Source organism: Halichoeres trimaculatus, unplaced genomic scaffold, assembly GCF_033239565.1.
Source record: "Halichoeres trimaculatus isolate MK-OKI-2021-1 unplaced genomic scaffold, fHalTri1.1 fHalTri1_scaffold_18, whole genome shotgun sequence".
Classification (NCBI taxonomy): Eukaryota; Metazoa; Chordata; class Actinopteri; order Labriformes; family Labridae; genus Halichoeres; species Halichoeres trimaculatus.
In genome coordinates, this window is record NW_027437196.1 from 10,617,047 (window position 1) to 10,639,115 (window position 22,069).

Consider the following 22,069-nt stretch of genomic DNA (forward strand, 5'->3'; position numbering starts at 1 on the left):
ATCAGCTTCTTTGACGTTAGGTTTCTAGCATTAACTGTTGATAGTGTAAACAGTGAATCTCTCGTTGACCAAATCGTCTCATTCAGTTTAGCCAGTCATTTGCACAGCTAGCATCAAACAGATTTGTTGCTCAAGTTGATTCATTTGCTTCAGAATGTATCGTGTGTTGCACTTGCATTTTACTGGGTTAATTGAAGATACAACATGCAGTCCACATCTCTGAACAACCCTTGATAGACGGAGCTCCCTCCAACCTTTTCCTCACTTTTTATGGCCCTCAGTGACATTAGTGTGTGTATCCCTTCGACATTTCCATGGCAACAAATTCTTTCCTGTTTAAATCATACTTAGCTTTCTATCAAGTCATTGGCGCACTCAGTCTCCAATGCAGCATGCTTGCCCCTGAGACAGTTACTGGTTGAACTGTTAGGTTAGCCACATTGATAGTTGAGTGACGACCACTGTGGTTGAAATTATAATTAATGGTGTGACACAGGTTAAATTTTGCCATATGGTCCCTGTTCTTCCAGGTGCCTATGTGGAATGCCTAAGGCCCCATTTACACAACCTTTCATCCAAAAACACCAAAACACAGTGCAAAAATCTGTTTGAAACACTGAGGGACTGAAAATGCTGCAATAAGCATGCCAGGCCTGTAGTTGGCGCTATAACTGTCTTGTACGGAAGCTGCTTTTGGTAGATCTCCACAGAAGTAGAGTTGGGCCAATCATCTGGTGTATTGACGAAGACCAAAGAAAAGATAAAGATAAAGATAAAATATACTTTATTGATCCCCGAAGGGAAATTCATGAAATGAATGAAATGCAGAAATGGTGCAACAGATGCACATTTTGTTGAAAGACAGTCAGCAGATTGAGCAGCACAAGCACAACATGATAGTCAGCAATGATCGTAACAACGGTACTGTTGTATGCGCTTCCACTGAAAACGCTGGCTTACTGTTTACATAGCAACGGTGTCAGCAGCATTTCAGAAAAATTCAACTCTGGAGGCTGTTTTCAAGAGTTTGCGTGTTAGGTTGGCTAAAACGCAACAGAACTTTTGCGTTTCACCCTAAAACTGCCCCTAAGCCTGAGGCAGGGAGAGCACATCTCTTATCTCTGTCGTTCATGCACATGAAAAGCCAAGGTAGGTAGAGCAGCAGCGAAGCCTTTTAGTGGTACAGAACGGAGTGGGCATCAGTGACAATACATATGACACTGATGAAATCAGACACAGCATAAAAAGGAGGAGCTGAGGTGCGAAGTGGTTTGCAAGGAGAGCAGCAGCAGCAGGAAGGCTAAAGCAGTTTAAATAGAACAACTATTTGCGTACTTGCCAATTGGACGTGTAGTGGTCTTAACTTGTTGGCCTGCCTGAACTAACACCTCTTAATTTGTGTGTAGTAGATGGTTGTTAGATTACTGCTGATATTTTGCTCCCTGTAAAGAGTGTTTTTCCTGCATTTAGCAAAGCCTGCTGTTACATGATTGGTCATTACTTAGACTACACCAGCATGCTATCATGCACAACATAAGCAGGCTGTATACGAAGTGAGCATTCAGCGCTTGGCATTACTTTGCTAATGTCTGGCCTGATTGAGCTGCTTGCACAGCACAGCATAAATTATACTTTACAGACTGTGCTTCTATCCTCCTACTGGTTTAAACACATCCCTCACAAGAGTTCAGATAAAACGAACAGTCTCAGAGCTCCTGAGGCAGACTCACCTCAGCTGGCACCATGCTGCTTATTTAGCTGCTGGGCGGTTAGTTTCTCATTGTGTCTTGTCCATCCTCGGCCGTCTCACGCCCCCTTGCTCACCTACTGACACCTCAGACTAACAGCCTGTCGCATTGTTTGAGCTTCAAGCTGACCTGGAGAGGCTCCTGGACAAAGAGACACGGGGGAAGCTGTTTTTGGAGGAGGAGGAAATGTTCTTTTTGCTGAATTATAGAGAGAAAGGGGTTTGATTTTGGTGCGTTTGTTGATTGTGAAATGAGAACAAGCAGCATTTTTATTTTCCACACACAGGCACACATTCACAGTGAGTGGCCACGTGCATCGGACAGGTTTGATTACCACCCGGTTGTTCTGTGAGCTGGAAATCAATGAGGCAGGGAGCCCGGGGGAGCGGCTGGTTGGCTGACAGGCTCAGTGGTGGCTGTAGCTGCTAATTAAAGGCAGGGAGGAGCCCAGGAGGAGGTTGTCGGAGGGGCAGAGAAGATGAAATCTGATGATAGATCTGGGCTGAACCTGCTTCAAATCTCACAATGCTCTTTCCCTTTGTGCGTTTTATTCTTATCAGACGATTTTCTCCTGATGACAAATAACAAGTGAAGCTCCTCTTGTTTCCAGTGCTCCTCAATAGATGAAAACAGATATTAGCTCAGAGGACATTCACCTTCATCTTCAAAAGAACTCGCCGTGAAAACACCTGCTGGGTCGACTTTGACGCTCCAGTGTGTATCTGAGTACTTCAAAGATGACTGATGCCTTCCAAGATTCAGTGAAGGACGGACTCGATGTGTAGCCACTGTACACAGCCTCTTCAGTTTGCATTGACATGAATGGAGGCTTTGATTGCTTTCTCTATCTGCATCTATAGGCCTGTTTCCTGCCTCATATCAGGTCCTGCTGCTAACCTTGGTTTGGCATTACTTGTACGGCAGGAGGGGAGAAAATGCTCATGAATGCCAAAGCAGACCCAGACTAAACAGGAAATGTCACATTAAAGACTTTACCCACAGAAATGAGCCTTCAAGAGAGCTTATAGAAACATCACTCAGTCAAAATGTTGATATTTAGCAGAAGTGTGGGCTCAGAAACATATACTTACAGGCTACAATGTACACAAGAGAAAGGAGGGTCCTGATGGATGATGAGTGCCCCCTACTGGCCCAAATCTACACTGCACATAACATGAAAACATGCCTATCTGCACCCTCCTGACAAAAACAGGCGCTCCAGCATTTGAAGATATAAGCTAAATGAAGTGTGTAATTAATTACATATTTATTTAATTTATAAAAAAGTTTTTTCTCTTTGTGTTTCAGTGATGCCAGCAGACAGCGCTGCAGACAGAATGCCAGGTACACACCCTCTTCACATTGGCCTGATCCTCGGCATCCTCCTGGTGGTACTCATTATGATCGCCGGAGTGCTGGTCACCGTGTATGTCTACCATCACCCGACCTCTGCAGCCAGTCTCTTTCTCATTGAGGTAAGAAAAAACACCAGTGGGTGATTTGAAATTTCACTTTTTTTCTTGACTCAAGAAACGAGAACCGGATGTGGTGTTCTAACACCTATAACTCTGCAATTAGCTGCTGATAAAAACGTGACATCACCCATAGCACAAGAACAGCTACTAAATAAACCCATAATTGAATCAACGCAAACAACTTAAACATCACAGACACCTGTAGGATCTTTGAGGTATGTCTCTTGTTATTGTTGGTGTTCTACTTTTTTCATATTTTAAAAACAAATATGACCATAAAAGTTTTGGATGTCAAGCTAAAAGTGGGTAGAGTCTTAACATAAACGTGTTTGAGTAATCTCCAGGCTGGTTGAAGCAGCTGGTTTAAGAAGCCAAATGAGATTTCAATGAGATTAGCTCAATCTGTGACATCACTAGTTGGGAAATCCTTTTAAAATGGGCTTATTTGCCATTTTAATAAAGAAACACAACTTTTCAAAATGGCAAAAGTAGGGGATGCTTCTTGAAATCTGGATTTTGGTATATAGGGGAGCCTTAAGGACACTGTAGCTGGAATGTAGCCCCAGATGGTTCTTGAAGCCAAATGAGGTTTCAGTGAGATCAACATGAGATTAGCTCAATCTGTGACATCACTAGTTGGGGAATCCTCTTTTAATGGGAAAATTTGGAAAAATAAACAAAAACTTTTAACAAAGCAACAGTGGAGGATGCTTCTCAAAATCTTGATTTTGGTATACCGAGGAGCCTTGAAGACACAGTAGTTAAATTTAAGTAGAAACTAGGATTAGGGAATATTTTTGGAGTAAAGCCACTACAAAAATACTAAATGCACAATATCATGGTAGCCTGTGTTTAGCTGTATTAATGTAAATTTTAAAGCTCCAGTAAAGATTTTTTAACAGCCAATGAAACAGACTAAAAAATAGCATTGATCCCTTTTTCTGACCGACATAAATAAATATGACTGACAGCAACCAGAGAAATGATTTCTTATAGGGAAGTTGGCTGTTATTACCACCGTGGGGGTAGGTGTCAGGCAAGACAATGCTGCAGCAACATATGTTTGAAAACGTTTTCTCTGAGAATATCTACAATGAGTTATTTGTTAATTTACACGACACACAACTTACACATGTGCAGCCTAAAATTGGTCAATTTGTCCACAGGGAGCGCCAGAATCAACACAAACTGGAAGCTGGTCACAGGAGCTTTAAATTTCAGCTTTATCATTAAGCACTTTTTGTTGGGGGAAAATGGCTCCTCCACCTGTTTTATATGTTGAATGCAGAATTTTGTGACTTTTTTAACATAAAAAAGCATTTTAATGAATATCTAAATAATGTATTTTTCAGGACTGTGTTTAATAAGACTCATCCCAACCAAATCTTAAGAGACTCCAATCTAAAGGCGAGAACTGTTTCAAAACACAGCAGCTCAGTGAATTTTATCCTTTAATACCTGGCTCATAAATATGCACGAAGACGTTCAGAGGGGAATGATGAAACTTGGTGCACACTCTTTCTTATTAAGAGAAACTGAACCCCCCTGGGTGAGGGGCAGGTGCTGTTTGCAGAGTGTTATACAAGTCAAGTTCAGATATGTTTTAGACAGAAAATATGTTGAAAGTTGTTTTTAGTTTCCCTTTTAAAGGTCATTGTCAGTCAGAGAGACCTGAAGTGATGTTTTATCTTTTACCTTATGTGCAAGTAGGGTTGCAAAGGGATGGAACATTTCTGGCAGTGTTTCCCCGAGGTTTACAGCCATGGGGGGCGGCGACTTTGTTGGAAATGGATCTTCACAGAGAAAGCATTGGGCGGATGTTTCTTGTGGTGGTTTACCGAGCTCTCTGTCCGCTATACATAGTGAGCTTGTCTGTGTGTGTAAATACACGCACGTGTTTGTGTGTCTGTGAATGCGTCGAAGTGGAACTTCACCGTGCTGTACAAACAATATCCCATCAGGTAAATTAGATGAATAACATAAGGGTATCTAGTCTGTTAGATTTAAAAAAAAACAAGGTAGAGACCTGATTAATAAGGGAGATAACTTAAAATCACTTCTGCTGTGATTTTGTGCTGTATGGCTTCCAGGGGGGGCAGGTGCCTCTGTTGGGGGAAACACTGTCCAATAAATTTCAGGAAAGCTTCCTGAAAATTTCCGTTGGAATTTGAGCTCAGGACTACTGGAGGTTTGCAGAGTTGTGTTGCCATCAAGTTATTTCCTTTTTTTTTAATTTTGGAAAAATTTCAGTTTCATTTTCTTATCAGCTTGATTTTAAAAATATTGTTTTAAACATGTTTGCATGTCTGCTTACATTTTTTTTTCATGTTTATACATGTATACGACCAGGTAAACAACTATTTCTAGAGGATATTATTTATTTCTTGTCTTATCTGCTTTCTTGCTGTTTTAAAAGTTTTTACAATTTTTTTTTTAAACATTTATCTTACCTTGTTTTTATCTTGCTTTACAATTTGCATATGTAGGCTACTTATAATGTCCGACATCTCTATCTGTCCCATGCCTGCTTAAATATGTTTCCTTGGTGATGATTTTATTTATTTATTTATTTATTTATTTATTTATTTATTTATTTATTTATTTATTCATGTTGTTGACTGTCTGTACAAATGCATATACACAGGGAAGCTACAAATGAATTGCCCCTTGTGGAATGAATAAAGTTGTCTGAATCAGACTCTGAAATGCAGTAAATATAAATTCTCAAAAATTTCTGAAAAATTTGTGTTAATGTCCGAAAAATTCACATCCTGTATTCCCAACTTTTAAAATTCCTAGAATTTTGCAACCCTACATACACTTCAAGATAAAGTATTTATCATGTCAAATCCCATTGTGATCTCCAGTAACAGGAGAAGCTACTTTGCTCTTGTTTTCCATAATAAAGGATCATATCGTCTCGTTAAATAACAAATAATATTACGACTGACCCTATCCCTGTGGACTGTCCCCTTGCAGAGACGCCCCAGCAGATGGCCCGCCATGAAGTTCCGCCGGGGCTCGGGCCACCCAGCGTACGCAGAGGTGGAGCCGGTCGGACAGGAGAAGGAGGGCTTCATCGAGTCCGAGCAGTGCTGAGGGAGGAGGGGGCATCTGCCTCCCTAGCAGCCCCCCCCTCCTCCCCTCCCCCCTTTCTCCCTCCTGGACGTCTCACAAGGAACCTCCAGGGTCTGATACTGACGGAGGAAGCTCACAAAAACTCGACTGTGGGAAATCGGCACATTGAGCGAAAGATGAGACTTCAGATAGAGCGACACGGATTTGAGGGTGTGAGAAAAAGCCTGAAAACTGATCTGGGACCAGCTTGCTGTGCAGCTGTTCTGGACTAACCTAAAGGGGATGTGAGGGGGGAGCGCTGATGTCATGGACCCAGGCAGCGTTGGTTAGCTTTGGACGGCTGCTATCATGTTGCAAGGGAGGGGATTGTACAGTCCGACTGCCTCGACTGGATACTGATGTATCTGAGGTGTTGAAATATACAATATATATTTTAAGAAACAATACAGAGTATGTGATCAGACAATTCCTCTTTAATGTTGGTGGGGTTATACTGTATAGGCCTTTATATCCATCAGGTTTTCACTTCTTTTACTCCTCTTTGTCCTTTTCACAGGGGGTGGCACATTAATCTTTAGAGACCATCGGTATTGCTTCTCAGTGCCATAGCAGGCTTAATTGACTTTTCCACTGCCCGCTCTGCAGAGAGGCTGCAGCTGTGCGATATGACGCCAGCTGAAGTCAAATTGATCGATCGCAACCTGATGAAAAAATAATCCTGCAAATTCAGCGCAGGTGTAGAATAAATCTGAACAGTTAGCTGGGTTTTATTTTCTGTGAATGAAACGTGAGATTTTCTCTTTGAGTTTTCCGGTTGATGGGCACGCTTTGCTCTTTTTCTTCCTTTCATTGCTTTCGTTATTTTCTTTATTTTTTTAAACTTCTGCAGTTTTATTCATGACTGCTGTGCCATTTTGTCCCTGACGAGAGTTTGCACATTATTTTCCAAGCACAATTGATTCTCTCATTTGACATGTTGTACTAATGCAGAATGACAAGACAGGCGCTTGTGAGTGTGTATGCTGAAAATATTTTCTATAAGTGATTCTATATGTTTGCGTGAATGCATACGAGCACAGTAGTGTGTGGATATCCTCCTGCGTATGTTTGAGCTGGCTCTTAATGATATAAATCTGAGGTGTCAGGTGACGGTGTGTGTGGTATGGTTTGATTTTACAGTGTGGTGTCCTTCTGGCATAACCATTAGCGAGTGTGTGTTAATGCTATGACTGGCTCATTTATGTATATACCAAGGCCAAAACATTTGCAGATTCAGGTAACTCATGGCAAACATTTTTTTGATATTCACATTATAGTACAGAAAAACTTTTTTATTTTTGATGAGTGGCCTTTTTTCTCTACTTTTTTTACTCAAATGTGAATACTGTTCGAATCATAACAATCAACACACGAGGCTTCTGACTGATTACATTCAAACCCTTATTATTTCTAATGTTATATATAAATATATATATTCTGTCATGACAACATTATGTTTTCACACCAATGATTGTAGACTCATTTTAGGAAACCTGGAATTCTACTGAAAAATAAAGTGTGCAATATGACATCTGTTCAGTTTCATCCCCAAAATACATCCAAATAAAAATCATCTGGATTTTTTTTTTTCGCCTATCACATTGAAACCAAAGACTAATCTGCATTTCAGTGAAATACGTATTTAAGATTTTACCTCAACAACCACACAACCAACCAATCACCGTAAGTTCATTTGTAGCTCCATTGGCTTACAGGCGACACAAAAATGACTCACCTATGGGTTTGTGTATTGGGAAGTTTGAACAGTCGCGTCTCTTTGTTGACAATTTCTTTAACCATAAACACTAAATAAAATTCTACGAAAGGATTAAACAGGGTGCTACCTGGTCTAGCTTAACTTCCAACAACTAGTATGCCTGACTAGCTTACTTGCTAGTCAAGTATGATTGATCTATCATAAAACTGTATTCCACTAGCTAATAAAACTTAACAGGTGTGCTCATTACTTGTTGAATTGCATCTCTATTTTCAAAGCAAACAAAAAAAGTGGATAAAACATTCAAACACATGGGAAACAGTTGGCACCTGGGAACAAGGTTGAAAAAAATGTAAACAATCAAATCTTTTTTGACTCCTGTTCTATTTGGAATTTTGAGATTAAAGCCAGATTATGTTTTTCTTTTCTTGTTCCATTTTTATTTAAAGAAAGTCAGAATTTTACTTTGTCAAACTCTGTTATTGGAGAATTCTAATCTATTTTATTTTTGAGAATCGTCGGTTTATTCTCACAGTCAAATACTTTGGAAATGCCAGAAAAAAAAAATCTGACTTTCTGAGTTATAGGTCAGAATTCTGACCCGATTTTTTAGCAGCCCTTCTCCTCTACTAAAATGTTTAGGTCTAACTTTTGTTGTCAGTTTGTTTCTCGAATTTTGGTTCATTCAGAGCGAAGCTAAACTGGTACAAGTGTCCTGGGATGTTCATCCAGACTAAAATTAGTCTCTACCCATACACTCTAAAGTCAACACATTTACATGTCATTCTTTCTACCTTATCAAGAGACAGGACAGTGAATAAGGTTAGACATCAGGAAGAGAAAGTGGCGAATGGATGGGACGTGAACCAGAGGTCGTAGCTAGGAGGACTGTAGCTTCTGTATTATAGTCACCATTCACCATTTCAAACCCTTTAATTCATTCTTGCTAACACAGGATAAGTTCAATCAGACACCCAAAGATCCAACCACAAATACCAAAACCAGGACTAACAGGTTATTTCTAAACTCTCTCACAGACCCTCTGAGAAACTACACTGGGGAAAGAAAAATTACCTTGGACATTGCTTGTTGTACACGGCCACCTGAAACTGCAAGTGTTTTTATAACATCTCTGAAAATACAGTCAGAGAAACGGTAGCAGATAACAGCGATTTAAAGTTGAGCAACAAAACTTTCATTTGAGTTCACTTGACCTGACAGATCATTTTCACCCTCTCCTTCTTTACAATAGCAGCTCGATTCACAAAAACACAAACATGGTTTTATCTGATGACGATCACTGACACATAAATCACCTGGTATCACAGCTGTCTGTTATTTCTGTAACTGCTGTTGTTTTGATGACTTTTCAAATAATAAACCATTTTGTTATAGAAAAACTCTCAATGTTACTTTTGCATCATGTTGCTGTGTATGACTAAAAGTTTGCAAATCACTTTTAAAGGAAGCATCCACATAGAAAACCTCCAGTGTTTACGTCAAGATTCGAATGACAAGTGGCTAAACTCTCTCATTCTCCAAGACAGAACAAGTCTGTTTATCCTCTGATCATTACACATGTGGAGTCTCCCACAGCTCTATCCACAGGCCTCTCCTGTTTTCCACATGCCTTGTTAGGTAAACAAAAAAGCCATCCGTACTTCATTGTCCTCCAAGGTTGCATGCGGCAAATTTTTGTGTTTAGATTTTCACTTAACAGGTCTCTAATATACAACTTCCATCTTGTTCAGAAATGACACCGCCAGGCTTACTTCTTTTACTTTCAGAATAGCAGAATCCCTGTGTTTTGTGGACAAGGTAAAACCGATGGTGACAGTCAAGCTGCTGCTGCCCAAACATTATCTGTGTTGTACTGCCATCTAGTGGTTACATCACAGACATGTAAGAGCAGATAAGATATTGGTTGCTCATAAGTTTTACAGCATTTCAAGAACCCCATAGTCTGTGCTCATTTTATTTTAACCAATTACTATCATGCTAAATTTGAATAATGAACAATTTATTTTTTCAAACAGCAAAAATGTATAAGGTATATACAAGAATTTTTTTTTTAAAGAAATGGTATATTATGGTTCCCATATCTGAAAGGTAAAGTGTGCAGGATTTTCCTGAATAATAAACTGTCAACTTTTACAGAAATAGTCCCGCTCAATCGTCACTTCTAAGCCCCTGTACATGTACCAGTGTCTGCCTCAACCCCCCTCCTCTGCCTGTATGTTGATGTTTTGGTTAAATCAGGACATTTCTGGGTGGAGAGTAAGCATAGTTAACTCACTGAGTTAAGGAGGAGAAGCCCAGTTTGAATCTGTATTTGCAAACAAGTAACAAAAATTCCTGCAGACCCTATCTTTAAACATGGATAAAATAACAACTAAATGTGTGTACATTTTCAAACCTTTACATTTTAATATATTGTAGACACCTTTAAGTCTCTAAACTACTCAAACACTGTCTATTTTAGAAAAAGCGTAAGATCCTCACACCAGGTAAATTAAACTTTGAAGTGGGGGGCCTCAAACACCAAGGTCTGCCCCTGACAGGCCTTCAAGGGGCTGACCTATCAGAGGGAACAGGGGTTGTGGAAAGGGGTTTCAGACAGAGTTTTGAATAAGGGTTTTCCTTTCTGTAAATAATGTAAAACTACTTTAAGGGTACCAGATGATGATCACTTAATGCAAGTGGGAATAACGATCTCATTCATATAACTATAATTTCTTGTAGATGATTAGATTTTGAATGTTTCTTGTAGTTTAAAAGAAAAACTGGCCGGTGGGAGCCACTTTAACGGTTGTATGGGATACAGAATTCCTTGCGTCTGTCTGCCTCAATTTTGAGAGGAGGGGCAATTTTCTTCTCTTCGCATTTTTGCTGCCAGTCCGAGAAGGATGTCTCGCCCTCTGATAAATACTGAATGAATGCATTAATAAAACACGCCCTCGCTTGAGAGGTTTTCTATTTAAAGAAACATATCGTGCTAATGTTAGTTTAGGGTCTGCTCGTTTTCGAAGTGCGGTAAAAAAAAACGTTACGGAAGTCTGCTCGTGAGGTTAACCGTTACAACGGTTGTTTTTACTTCTCTACAGTTACGGTATTTGGTTTCTTGTCAGCAACAGTAGTCACACGGAAAGAATTTTCCAGAATGTTACTCTAAAATTTCAACTGTATTTGCAGCTTTGAACGCAGCCCGGGGTTTTTTGGTGATGTGATGCAGGGGGCGTGCCGTGACCCCCGCACCGAGTGATATCGACTCCTCCGGGAACGTAAACACACCATTCCGTCAAGATGGCCCCGCTCCCCGGGTTCCGAGTGGTACTGCTGGTGTCGTTTTCAGTGTTTCTCACGGTGTTGTTGGGGTTTGGGCTGCCTGCTTTGCTGAACGCAGTCATGAGGGTGTTAGGACTACCGGAGACCAGCGTGACCGAGTGCATAGTTGTGCTTTATTTATTTTTTGTGCTGTACGTTGCGACGCCTCGAATTCCAAGAGGACTGATCGAGGTAATGTACAGTACCGACTGTTACTGCCATTACGGTAAAGATCAAAATGTGCCTGTACATTATGATTTGTAGCTAAAACAGAATGATAGCATCTCTGCGGTATGCCATGGAGCTTCTTTAGGATGAAATTTCGTCTATGGTTCAAAATTTAGAAGAAATTCATTCAGAAATAAGGTTTAGTGCATGTAAAATGTTCTTAAATAGCAAACTGGGCTGTTTTATGAATTATTTACCTTACTTTCACCCTGTTAATGTTTACAGAGACAACCTCTTTCAAAATATTCATGCATTGAACTGTACACTTACTTTCAAACTGACTGTTAGTGTCTTCAAATCCTTATTTTTATGTTAATTGTCACACCTTTCTGCTCCTCTCTGCAGGTGAAGGGTAAATCTGTGTTTATTACAGGCTGTGACACTGGATTCGGCCATGCACTTGCAAAACACTTGCACAAACTGGGCTTTACGGTCTTTGCTGGGTGCCTACTTAAGGTACGGATATGCAAGACAGTAGCTGACAAAAATGTGGCATCGATGGTTGAAACACAAGACTGCTAGTTTTGAATGCATTTTTATGTGTTGGAAATGAATGCGTCCTTGCAGGATAAAGGAGGAGAAGGTGCAAAAGAGCTGGAGGAATTTCACTCAGATCGCATGAAGGTCGTCCAGCTGGACGTGTGCAGCGATGAGCAGGTGAACCAGGCTGCAGAATACATTAAAGACAACCTGCAGGACGCAGAAAGAGGTGCTGTATTAACCCTCTTGTTTTATTATTGACAAGGAAGAGATCTCACAGATACACACACACAAAAACACACACTTACACACTCTTCCCCTATTAAACAGTCTGTTGTGTCTCATGACTCAGGTCTGTGGGCTGTGGTGAACAACGCAGGCTTGTCAACATTTGGGGAAGTGGAGTTTACAACAATGGAGACGTACAAGCAGGTGTCTGAGGTCAACCTTTGGGGCACTATCAGAGTTACCAAAGCTGTTCTGCCACTGATCCGCAGGGCCAAAGGTAGGCAACTGGAGGACATAACTGTGTTTTATATGTCACATATCAACCTGAAGGAGTTAAATAGTGTCTGCACAGGGAGAAAAATAATCTTAAAGGGACAGGCCCCTTGTATTTCATAAACTTCCAACATCGCTGTTGTGGATTAGATGCATTCTTTGAATTCCTTCTTAAATGAAATGCTTGTCAACAAGAGTAAAAGCCCCATGGCTTCTCGTAGGAATACTACCAATAAGGGTTGCAAAGGGAGGGGATTTACGGTAATTTTCAGGAAAGATTCCTGAAAATTTTCATGGGATTTAGAGCTCAGTAATATTGGAAATCTTCTGGGTTTTGTTGCCCTTAACTTAAATGAATTATTCTTAAAGATTCCTGAGAAACTTTGGCTCAGAAATTTGGTAAATTTTCCGGTTTTTCTTATTATTAACTTGATTAAAAAATAGTCATAGATATGTTTGTGTGCAAGTTTGCCGATAAAAACAAATGTTTAATATATACACACTTTTAAGACCAGATAAATGCAATTCTTCCTGAAAATTTCTTGTACTTCCCATTAATATCCAAAAGTTTCAATGTAAAGTTTCCAACTTTGAAAACTCCAGGAATTTTGCAACCCTACCCTAAGATATTACAATTTTACTTTGTTTTTCCAGATACAGTTCTCAAGATTGGTAAAAGATTTGTCTAGTGCTTAAAAGTGGCACTACACAACAAATCTTGTATCAAAAAAGGTGTCCTCAGTTTTTGTGTTACGGGAGGCTTTAAAAAATGCTCAACAACACTTTTTTTGTCTTTGCAGGTCGCATTGTAAACCTGGCCAGCATGTACGGCAGGATGGGAAACGTCATGCGCTCCCCATACTGCGTGTCCAAATACGGCGTGGAAGCCTTTTCCGATTGCCTCCGCTATGAGATGAAGTCCTGGGGTGTAAAAGTGTCCATCGTCGAACCTGGGAACTTCATCGTCGCCACCGGCATCCTCACCCGGGACATCGTCGCCAACACGGCCAACAAGCTGTGGAACGAGGCCCCCTCTGTCGTGAAGGAGGATTATGGGAAAGCTCACTTTGAGCAGCGCATGGCTCAGATGCGCTCGTACTGCGGCAGTGGACAGAAGAGCATAGCTCCTGTTTTGGATGACATCACTGATGCACTTGTGTCCAAACGTCCGTACACACGATACAACCCTATGGAGCCACACTGGTGGATCAGAGTTCAGATGATGACACATCTGCCCGGAGCTATATCTGACTTCCTCTACCTCTGAGAGAGAAGCTGTGCGTAAACTAGCTCCCTCTGCTCCTGCCCTTGAATCCAAGATATCAGCATTTATTTAGACTATTAGCACTTCACAGACAGGCAGAGGAGGGAACTCTCTAATCCTTAGCACTTGAAATCATTCACTGATCAAGCCTTAGGGTGTTTTTACACCTGACAGTCCAGACCATGGTCTGGATCAAAGCACATGTTTTTGTTATATTGTATACATTTGGTTCCGTCTGTTAGTGGTTTCACACTGTTATTATTGCAAACAGACCGTGACGAACCTACATAATATCATCATCAACTGCGTGCTGTGCGTGTCTCAGTAGTTTTTGGTCATTTGGTCAGTAGGCGTCTGACGCCAACATGTTGAATGACGTGGGTCTTGAATATTGACAACAATGAATGAGAGTGTCAATCCCACTTGCATATTTTTGTTGATTTTGTATCACCAACAGCGACAACTTGAAGTCATGTACTGACTGATCAGACGCTGTCTCGTGAGTTTCATGATCACATGAAATCTTTATCGTCGTCGACAGGAAAGGAGAAGAAATGCAAACATTTCCTCTCCTCCCCTCCCCACGTGCTCCCATAGCTCTATTTGTTTTGATGATGGATTTCTTTTCTGGTAGTTTGTTTTGTGATTTCCTGTCAACAGTACAAAGGTCCAAACCTTTCAAAATAATGCTTTCACACTGGGCATGAACCAGATGTTGTCCTGTTTGGTCCGGACTGAGACCACCTATTTTGGACGACACAGAAAAGTCTGAAAGTCCGAACCAAACAGGGTAGGGGTGAAAGCCCCTTAAACCTTTTAGACTGTAAATTATTGCATTCAGACACATCCTGTAACTACTTTATGTTGGATATCAGCAGGGTTACGATATTAACGTGGCTGTGAATTAATGCGTCTTTTTTCGCTTGCTGTGATATTGTCTTAAAACCCTTAGTGCTTCTTTTCCCCCCTTACTGATACTTACATATTTTTCCTCATGGGAACCATTCAGACTTTCACTGGTGTGTGGACCAAAGCTGGCAGAACTCAAAGGAAGAGCTGCCTGCTGCTCTGTTGTGATGGACTCCGGAACAACGCCGTGGTGAGATCTGGCTCAGCTCGTCCAAAAGTTGCATAACAACAACACAAACATACTCTGTCTGAGAGGTGCTGTTCAGACAGAGCTGTTTATTTATGTAATTAATGGGGATGGTTGAACCAAAAGTTCTCCCCATCTCAGTGGCTCTAACTGGAAAAGTATTTTGTGTACAATGACAGGGAAAAATAATTTTATATTGATGATGTGGAAAAAATATAATTTTTCACGTATGAATTAATAAAGTGATTCAAAAGTGACTGTTTTGTAAATAGTTTTATTTAAGGGAATGGTTCAAAAGGTTGGGGAAACACAAAAATCCAGGGAGTATTCACAGTGCCTTACTCTTCCGACATGCTATGATGTTCTCAGATCACGAGAAAGAATATTCTCTGGTCTCATAAGACAAAGATTGAACTCTTTAGTGTCAATGCCGGGTGCCATGTTTGGAGGAAACCAGGCAACGCTTATCACTGGCCCAAGACCATACCTACAGTGAAGCATGGTGGCGGCAGCATCATGCTGTGAGGGTGTTTTTCAGCGGCAGGAACTGGAAGACGAGTCAGGATTGAGAGAAAGATGAACAAAGACATGTACAGAGAAATCCCAGATAAAAACCTGCTCTGGAGCGCTTCTGTACTCAGACTGGAGCATCAGTTCATCTTTTCAGCAGGAAAAAAGCCCTAAGCACACAGCCAGGGTCATTAAGCCACAGTATCAAAGGAGTAGCTACAGGATAACTCTGTGAATGTCCCTGAGTGACCCAGCCAGAGCCTAGACTTGATGCATACTTGCAAATTTCATCCATTGTCATAAAGATGAAAAAGAAATATGGTTTAAATCTTAAATAAAAGCATGCAAACTTTTTTTTTTCTTTTGCACACAACCTCAGACAGCTTTGCCAGGGTCCTAACAGAAACAGCAAATGCAGATTAATTTACTTAATTTATTTAATTTAACTTAAGTAGCATAATTTTCTACTGATCAACCAATTTGTTTATCTTAAGCCCTTTGTTTCATTCACTCATTCATTCATTTTCAGAAACGCTTATCCCTAGGGTCTGGGGTGGCTTGAGCCTATCCAAGCTGTCATTGGGTGAACGGTGGGTTACACCCTGTAATGGTCGCCAGTCAGTCACAGGGCTGACACAGACAGACAATCATTCACACACACTCTCACACCTACAAACAATTTAGAGTGTTGGATTAACCTGGTGAGCATGTTTGTGGACTATGGGAGGAAGTCATAGTACCCAGAGAAAACCCACACTTGCACGAGGAGAACATGCAAGCTCCACACAGAAAGGCCCACCGGCCAAGCTGGGAATTGAACCATTGACCTTCTTACTGTGAGGCTGCAGGGCTAAACGTTGCGCCACCGTGCAGCCTTTGTTTCATTCACCCACACCTAAAAAGTTTTGGAACCCCTGATTTAAGACACATGTAGTTTAGAGTTGTCTGTGAGTGAAGTATAACAATTGGCCACCAGGGGTCAGACATGTACTACAGAAAATGAGCACTAAGGCTCATTAAAGTATCATCTGCTGCCCATCAGATGAAATTTACGTCCCAATTTAAGCTGCTTTGTTATGAAATGCATCAAAGCACAGCACAGAAGAAGAAGAAGACAAAAAACAACAGGGCTATTTTTAAACACACAAAAAAAAAACTAAACTCTTAAAGTAAAATGTTGGTGGTGTAAATCTGTAAATTCCTGCTATGAAACAGAAGTGAAAGTAAAAAATCTCATCAAATCAAACAAGAAACACTTCTCCTTTTCTCATTGTTTATTACATCTTTTTGAACACTCTAATAAACTCTTCTAAATTATTACACCTGAAGACGGTCTCCCCTCCATAAAAACAGTATTAAGAGCATGACATTAAATTCACAGCACTGCCTTTTCTCATTCCACAGCATGGGTCTGTTTTCTTCACTCTCTCTTTCATACAGGGGAAAAAAACAACAAAACAAAAGAAGCTTTTCGAGACAAAGAACACCATAGAAATGTAAGCAGCACAAAAGCACCAAAAGTTTAACACGGGGGGTTGTTTGTTTGGAATATTATCGAGAAATCGAAGGTTGTCTCAGGTTAGTCGAAGAAATAGTTGCTGTGTTGTAGTTTCATAAACGATTTCTTGATAATATTCTTCAAAAGTCGCCTCTATGAACTTTTGAGCAGATTCTTTTATCATTTCTGTACAGCTACGAGGATCTGCTCCTTGGTTTGAGTGAATTCAGATTTGTAAGAATATCTATGCAGGACGACACCACAGATACACAGAGCACCTGAGTCCAGCAGAGGTGGTTATATTTCTCTAAACGGTCACCCTCCACACAGCTTCAGGAGCTCTGCACAATTCTGTATTTGAAAATAAAAATCAAGCAGTACATTTAAGTATCGAGGATTTCTCTTTTTCAACTCTTTACATATCTGTGTGGCTAAACTGCAAAAGTGACACAAGTCTTATATGAAACACAAATGTTTCTCCACAACCAACAATATGTGATACCGTTGTGTTTGAGGTGCTCCGAACATGAGATACAGGTCATGATTACATCACACCTGGGAGTTCTGCTTCTGAAACATCACATACTTTATACTGTACATGTAAGCATTCACTGTTCAGTTAAAGTGATGAAATCCATTAAGGTAAGGTCACTTGAAAACCTCAAAAATGGGCATTTTATGCATGAGAAGAAAAAAAAAACAAACGTTAAGCCTTTGCCAACGACATAAAGGAAATACCCCTTCTTTTTTACATCAGGATGTTGTTCGACATCCTTCAACGTGGAGCTCACAAGCCAGACGTAACTGATGCACATGCAAAGCTTTAACCAAATAGCGCATGGCGATGAAAAGGGGAGGAAAAAAAAAGAAAAGGGGGGAGATGTAAAACCTTTGGTTGACAGAAAGCTGTGAAGGCACATGAAAAAAATCTCCTAAATCCTTCAAACTGGGGCACGTAGCGTTGGCGTTTTTAATGCTGCGTCACGTCGCAGATGCTGCAGAGCTGGAAGCGTGTCAGAGGAGGAGGGTCTCCAAAATAAAAGGTTGTCGTCAGAACAGTATCTCATGTTAATGGCACAGATATATCAGCTTGGAAAGGGGGGTAGGGGGAGTTGAGTGCAATATACGACACGTAACAGGATTCGTATAACCCAAATACTCATGTGGTGATGATAACAGGCACAAACGTCAGACAGAACAGTCAGCGTACACTGAAAGGAATCTGAAAAGTTAGGGACCAAAACTTAAAAAAAAAAAAAAAAAAAAAAAAAGTTCATTACACACCGATCACAATCCTGTGTTTACATTTTTAACCATGTTGTAATTCCGCTTTCAAATCCTGGAATGTGTTTGTTTTCTTTTAACGTAATCCGATATAATTCACAACCTGCAGATCTGTAATTAGAACTTGCCTTTTTCATCCTTAGCTAATTGTTTCACCATCGTTTAAAGCTCCATACACTCAGTCATCACACCGCCGTCCGATGAAAAGATCCGTCAATCATGTTAGGAAGAAACAAAAAAAGCTCTGTCATGTTTTCTGCTCTTTGTAGTACAGCTGACTCTTCCATCCCATCTATTAATCCTGTCCCCTCTGCTGCGATACATCAGCCTCACCTCCTCTACGACTGGGAGAGGGTAAATCCAGAAACTCCCCACCCAGTAAATCCAACTTTTGTTTTTAAGGGTCCACTTTTCCATTCCTCCATCCTCCGTCTCTTTTTTCTTTTCCCCACGCACAGGATCCAACAGCTGGAGAACTCATCATCAAGAGCATCAACATCATCCTCCTCTTCTTCTTCTCTGAGCCTTGCTGCTTGAGCGGCTCCCTGCCAGGCACTGCTGCTGCTCTGATTGCAGGCGCTAATGCTAGCTGCCCTCCACCTTTGACATTCAACTCTACTTCCACTCAACAAACACCCGCTCATAAGGGAGCTGTACTGTAAATACAAACCATGTGTCCTGCTGGAAAACAACTAACTTCCTTGACTTAATTCAGATATTCAACTTCAGGCTTACTTTTTTTTTTTTTAAATCTGAACTGTTCTGAGTCGTGTCTAAAAATCCCCAAGGAAGAGGGCGTTTCCTAGCTTGCTGTATGTGCGCTGCAACCACATGAACATGACCCCTTTGTGACCCTCTGCTCCACTAATTCTGGAGGAGTGACAAATTTTTTCCGAGCCCCTATAACCTCACCTGATTCGAACCGTACCCTTTGGCAAAAACTGTCAGCGAGGACACATCGGCTGTCAGTCACAATCCAACAAGAGGAGGGAAGGGCGTTCCAGACTATCAAGGAAATCACTGTATAACCTCCGGACACACGGATACACACCCTGCGTCGCTAATCCAGACCGTCAATCTTTCCTTTAGGAGAGGCAGTGAAGGCGCGAGGAGGACGACGCTATCCCTTCAGCGTGCATGCATGCAAAGTCATGGGATTTATCTAAGCCCACCTCCCCTGTCCGCCTGCCTGCCTGCCTGTGATGCCTCAGGTTTGTAACATTCACATGATATGGATACAGCAATATGTGAGACAAGCAGTTCTGTTGTAGAAAGAAAGAAAAAACAGAGAAAAAATGAAGGACTAGTTTCCTTAAAATCAGACGAGTGTTTCTGCGACTGTGATCCTGACAGAACTTTATCAATAAATATATTTTGGTCACTTATCTTTTTTTTATTATTCATGATTAGCAGTTAGCAGAAGTCATGGGTTAGCGTGTCCACAAGCAGACGACACAGACACGAGTAGCAGTGTAGACCTCCGAGGGTTGGACTAACGTCTGAGAAATGCCTGTGTGTGTATTGTTGTGTATTGGATACAGTTAAAAATCATCACATTTTAAAAAGAAACTGTTAAAAAGATTATATATTATCAACAAAAACAAAAAAAAGGAAACTAAATGCGACTCTAATAGATAAAGGTGGAAATACATGGCGTTGCCTATGACCTAACACATCTGGATAATTTAAAATAGGCGACCAAGAGGTCTGTAGTCGTCTCTCTGGAGTCCATAGTCTTTGTGTCTCCTCTCCCATCCTTTTTCCATCCCTCCTCTTGGAATGCTCACAAATCGGGCGTTAAAGTCCTGATGATGTGTTAAGTCTTCAGGCTGGGAGTCTGAATGTTAGTGTGTGTTCTGGCGTTAAGTATCTGTATGTTTATATATGGATGCAGTTAACTATCTATACTTGTGTGTGTGGGTGTGTAAGTGCGTGTGAGTGTGTATGTGTGTGTGTGAGTGTGTGCGACACAGAGGGATCAGGAGGCAGCCAGGGCCTTGATCAGGTACAGTTTGTCTCCCTGTTCGCTGGTGAAGATGGGCGCCTTTTTGTAGTGTTCGACAAGCTCCTCCATGGAGTTGAACTTGCGCTGTCCGATGCAGTAAAGGTTTTCCTTCAGCTGCACTTTGAAATGCTTGTTCTTGCTCTGCGCCTTCAGGGAGATGGAGAAGTCATTTGGCTGTGAAAAGAGGAAACGGCAGGTGTTATTATCAGTTTGTTTTCAACATGTGGATATGCAAATTGAAGGGCTCTTGTTGCACCAGGCGACCAAAACACAGTCAGCAATGTTCTAGTGCCACTTTTTCATTACAAATACCATAAACCAACAATTGTAGGCTTAGATCAGTGTTGGAGACCAGCCACGGGAATTCAACAGGCAAATTTTAAAAACAGACAGAAAAAAAACATTTATATTTGATTCAGCTGATCAATGGAAAATCAGACTCCCTATCTTCACGTTTTTGTTTCCTAAACTAATCATTGCACTGACGCCACTGCCATCCTAGGTTTAGTTAGCTCAAAGGTCTTGCAGCAATAAAGAAATGTGGAAAAAAGATCAACATTTTCTGTTATTATTGGTTTATATCACATGTAACCCCTATTTTTGTTTATAATTTACAATAATAGATGAAATTGGCAATCAAAGAAGCCTACCAGGATGTCCCAGTTGCTACCTATAGAACCTATATAGCAACAATACTTGTATAAAAACATCACATTTGTAAAATTTTGAGATCTCTGACTGATGAAATAGAAATTTTCTTACACAGTGGGGATATTTAATTAATTTTATGACTTTTTAAAACATATTTCTTGCCTTAAAACATTCGGTGTGAATACACAGTTTTATCTTTTATCTGTTTTTTGGTGCTAATGCTGTATTACATTATCATCAACACTATTTTCCAGCCTAGACTGTCATATTAACAGCCATAGTAGCAACTTAAAACGGTTGAAGTTATTTCTTTGCTCATGATGCTCTTAGCACAACACAAAGCAGCCAAATAAAGGTAAAAAACACATTTGACAAAAATTATTAATGCTTTTTTGGGAACTGTTCCAAATTTCGGAGGCGTATCGTCTTGTAAAGCGGCTTTGCTTCCAACGTCTTTTAACGTTTAACCGTTTACGTTTCTAATATCTGTGTGGATCTGCCGTGTCGGGGTAGCATCATATCAGACGTGACGCAGTCTGTAAAAACATGGCGGACAGCAACAGACGAGCTAAAGTTCGACTGATTTTCGCTAAAAAAAAATAATGAAGATGACACAGCAAGAGAGGAAACACAACCGCCATGACACTTACATAACGTTCATAATTAATTTAAGGGACAGCGCCGTTTTCGATGTGCTGCGGTCTCCTTCTCCTCAAAAAACGTCTCGTCACGCGCGGATACAAAACGCAGTTGAGCTCACGTTCTTATTTCATTTATCGTGATAAACAAATAATGTACGCACATATGTAAAAAAATATCTTAGATGGGACTCCAGAGAGCTTCCCTCCACACGGTTTCCATCAACAGTCTCTGTGGTGCAGAGACTGTTCACTTCAGAAATGAAGCGTGAGATAAACGAAACATAAGGTCTCTGATGGTATTTTATTGTCACGGTTTTATATCTTTATGAGTTTAATATTTTCCTAAAAGTTTGGAATAATTTGATTAAAAACATTTTTGATGAGAAAGTCATGTTAAAGGATGGAGAAATCAAAAATCCACATCACTGCTTACATTTCACAAAAGAGGGCCTCAATGAGCAAACAAAGGCTGGGTGGTTTTAGTTTTTCTAACTTTTTCTTTCACTCCAAATCAAAATCAAAAAGAGATC

General features: G+C 40.6%; 3 protein-coding genes across 7 annotated transcripts in view; 2 read left to right on the forward strand and 1 right to left on the reverse strand.

Moving 5' to 3' along the window:
• The window catches only part of plxdc2b (plexin domain containing 2b), a 120,553-nt gene extending 112,186 nt beyond the window's left edge, over positions 1-8,367 (forward strand). For both annotated transcript variants that reach the window (XM_074693804.1, XM_074693803.1), the window contains exons 13-14: positions 3,057-3,223; positions 6,203-8,367. In XM_074693804.1, coding sequence (XP_074549905.1) covers positions 3,057-3,223; positions 6,203-6,322 — 287 coding nt within the window. In that variant the 3' untranslated portion in view covers positions 6,323-8,367. The remainder of the gene's footprint in view (positions 1-3,056; positions 3,224-6,202) is intronic.
• Positions 8,368-11,049: 2,682 nt separating this feature from the next.
• bdh1 (3-hydroxybutyrate dehydrogenase, type 1) lies at positions 11,050-15,178 on the forward strand. 2 transcript variants are annotated; one of them, XM_074692931.1, is made up of 6 exons: positions 11,056-11,166; positions 11,250-11,573; positions 11,955-12,065; positions 12,177-12,318; positions 12,442-12,594; positions 13,391-15,178. In XM_074692931.1, the coding sequence occupies exons 2-6, from the start codon at positions 11,361-11,363 to the stop codon at positions 13,855-13,857; spliced, it is 1,086 nt and encodes a 361-aa protein (XP_074549032.1). In that variant the 5' UTR covers positions 11,056-11,166; positions 11,250-11,360; the 3' UTR covers positions 13,858-15,178. The 2 variants fall into 2 exon arrangements, with proteins under 2 accessions (XP_074549031.1, XP_074549032.1); XM_074692930.1 differs by having other exon boundaries at positions 11,050-11,573.
• Positions 15,179-16,724: 1,546 nt separating this feature from the next.
• nck1b (NCK adaptor protein 1b) overlaps positions 16,725-22,069 on the reverse strand; it is a 44,915-nt gene continuing 39,570 nt past the window's right edge. For all 3 annotated transcript variants that reach the window (XM_074693405.1, XM_074693406.1, XM_074693407.1), the window contains one exon: positions 16,725-20,421. In XM_074693405.1, coding sequence (XP_074549506.1) covers positions 20,221-20,421 — 201 coding nt within the window. In that variant the 3' untranslated portion in view covers positions 16,725-20,220. The remainder of the gene's footprint in view (positions 20,422-22,069) is intronic.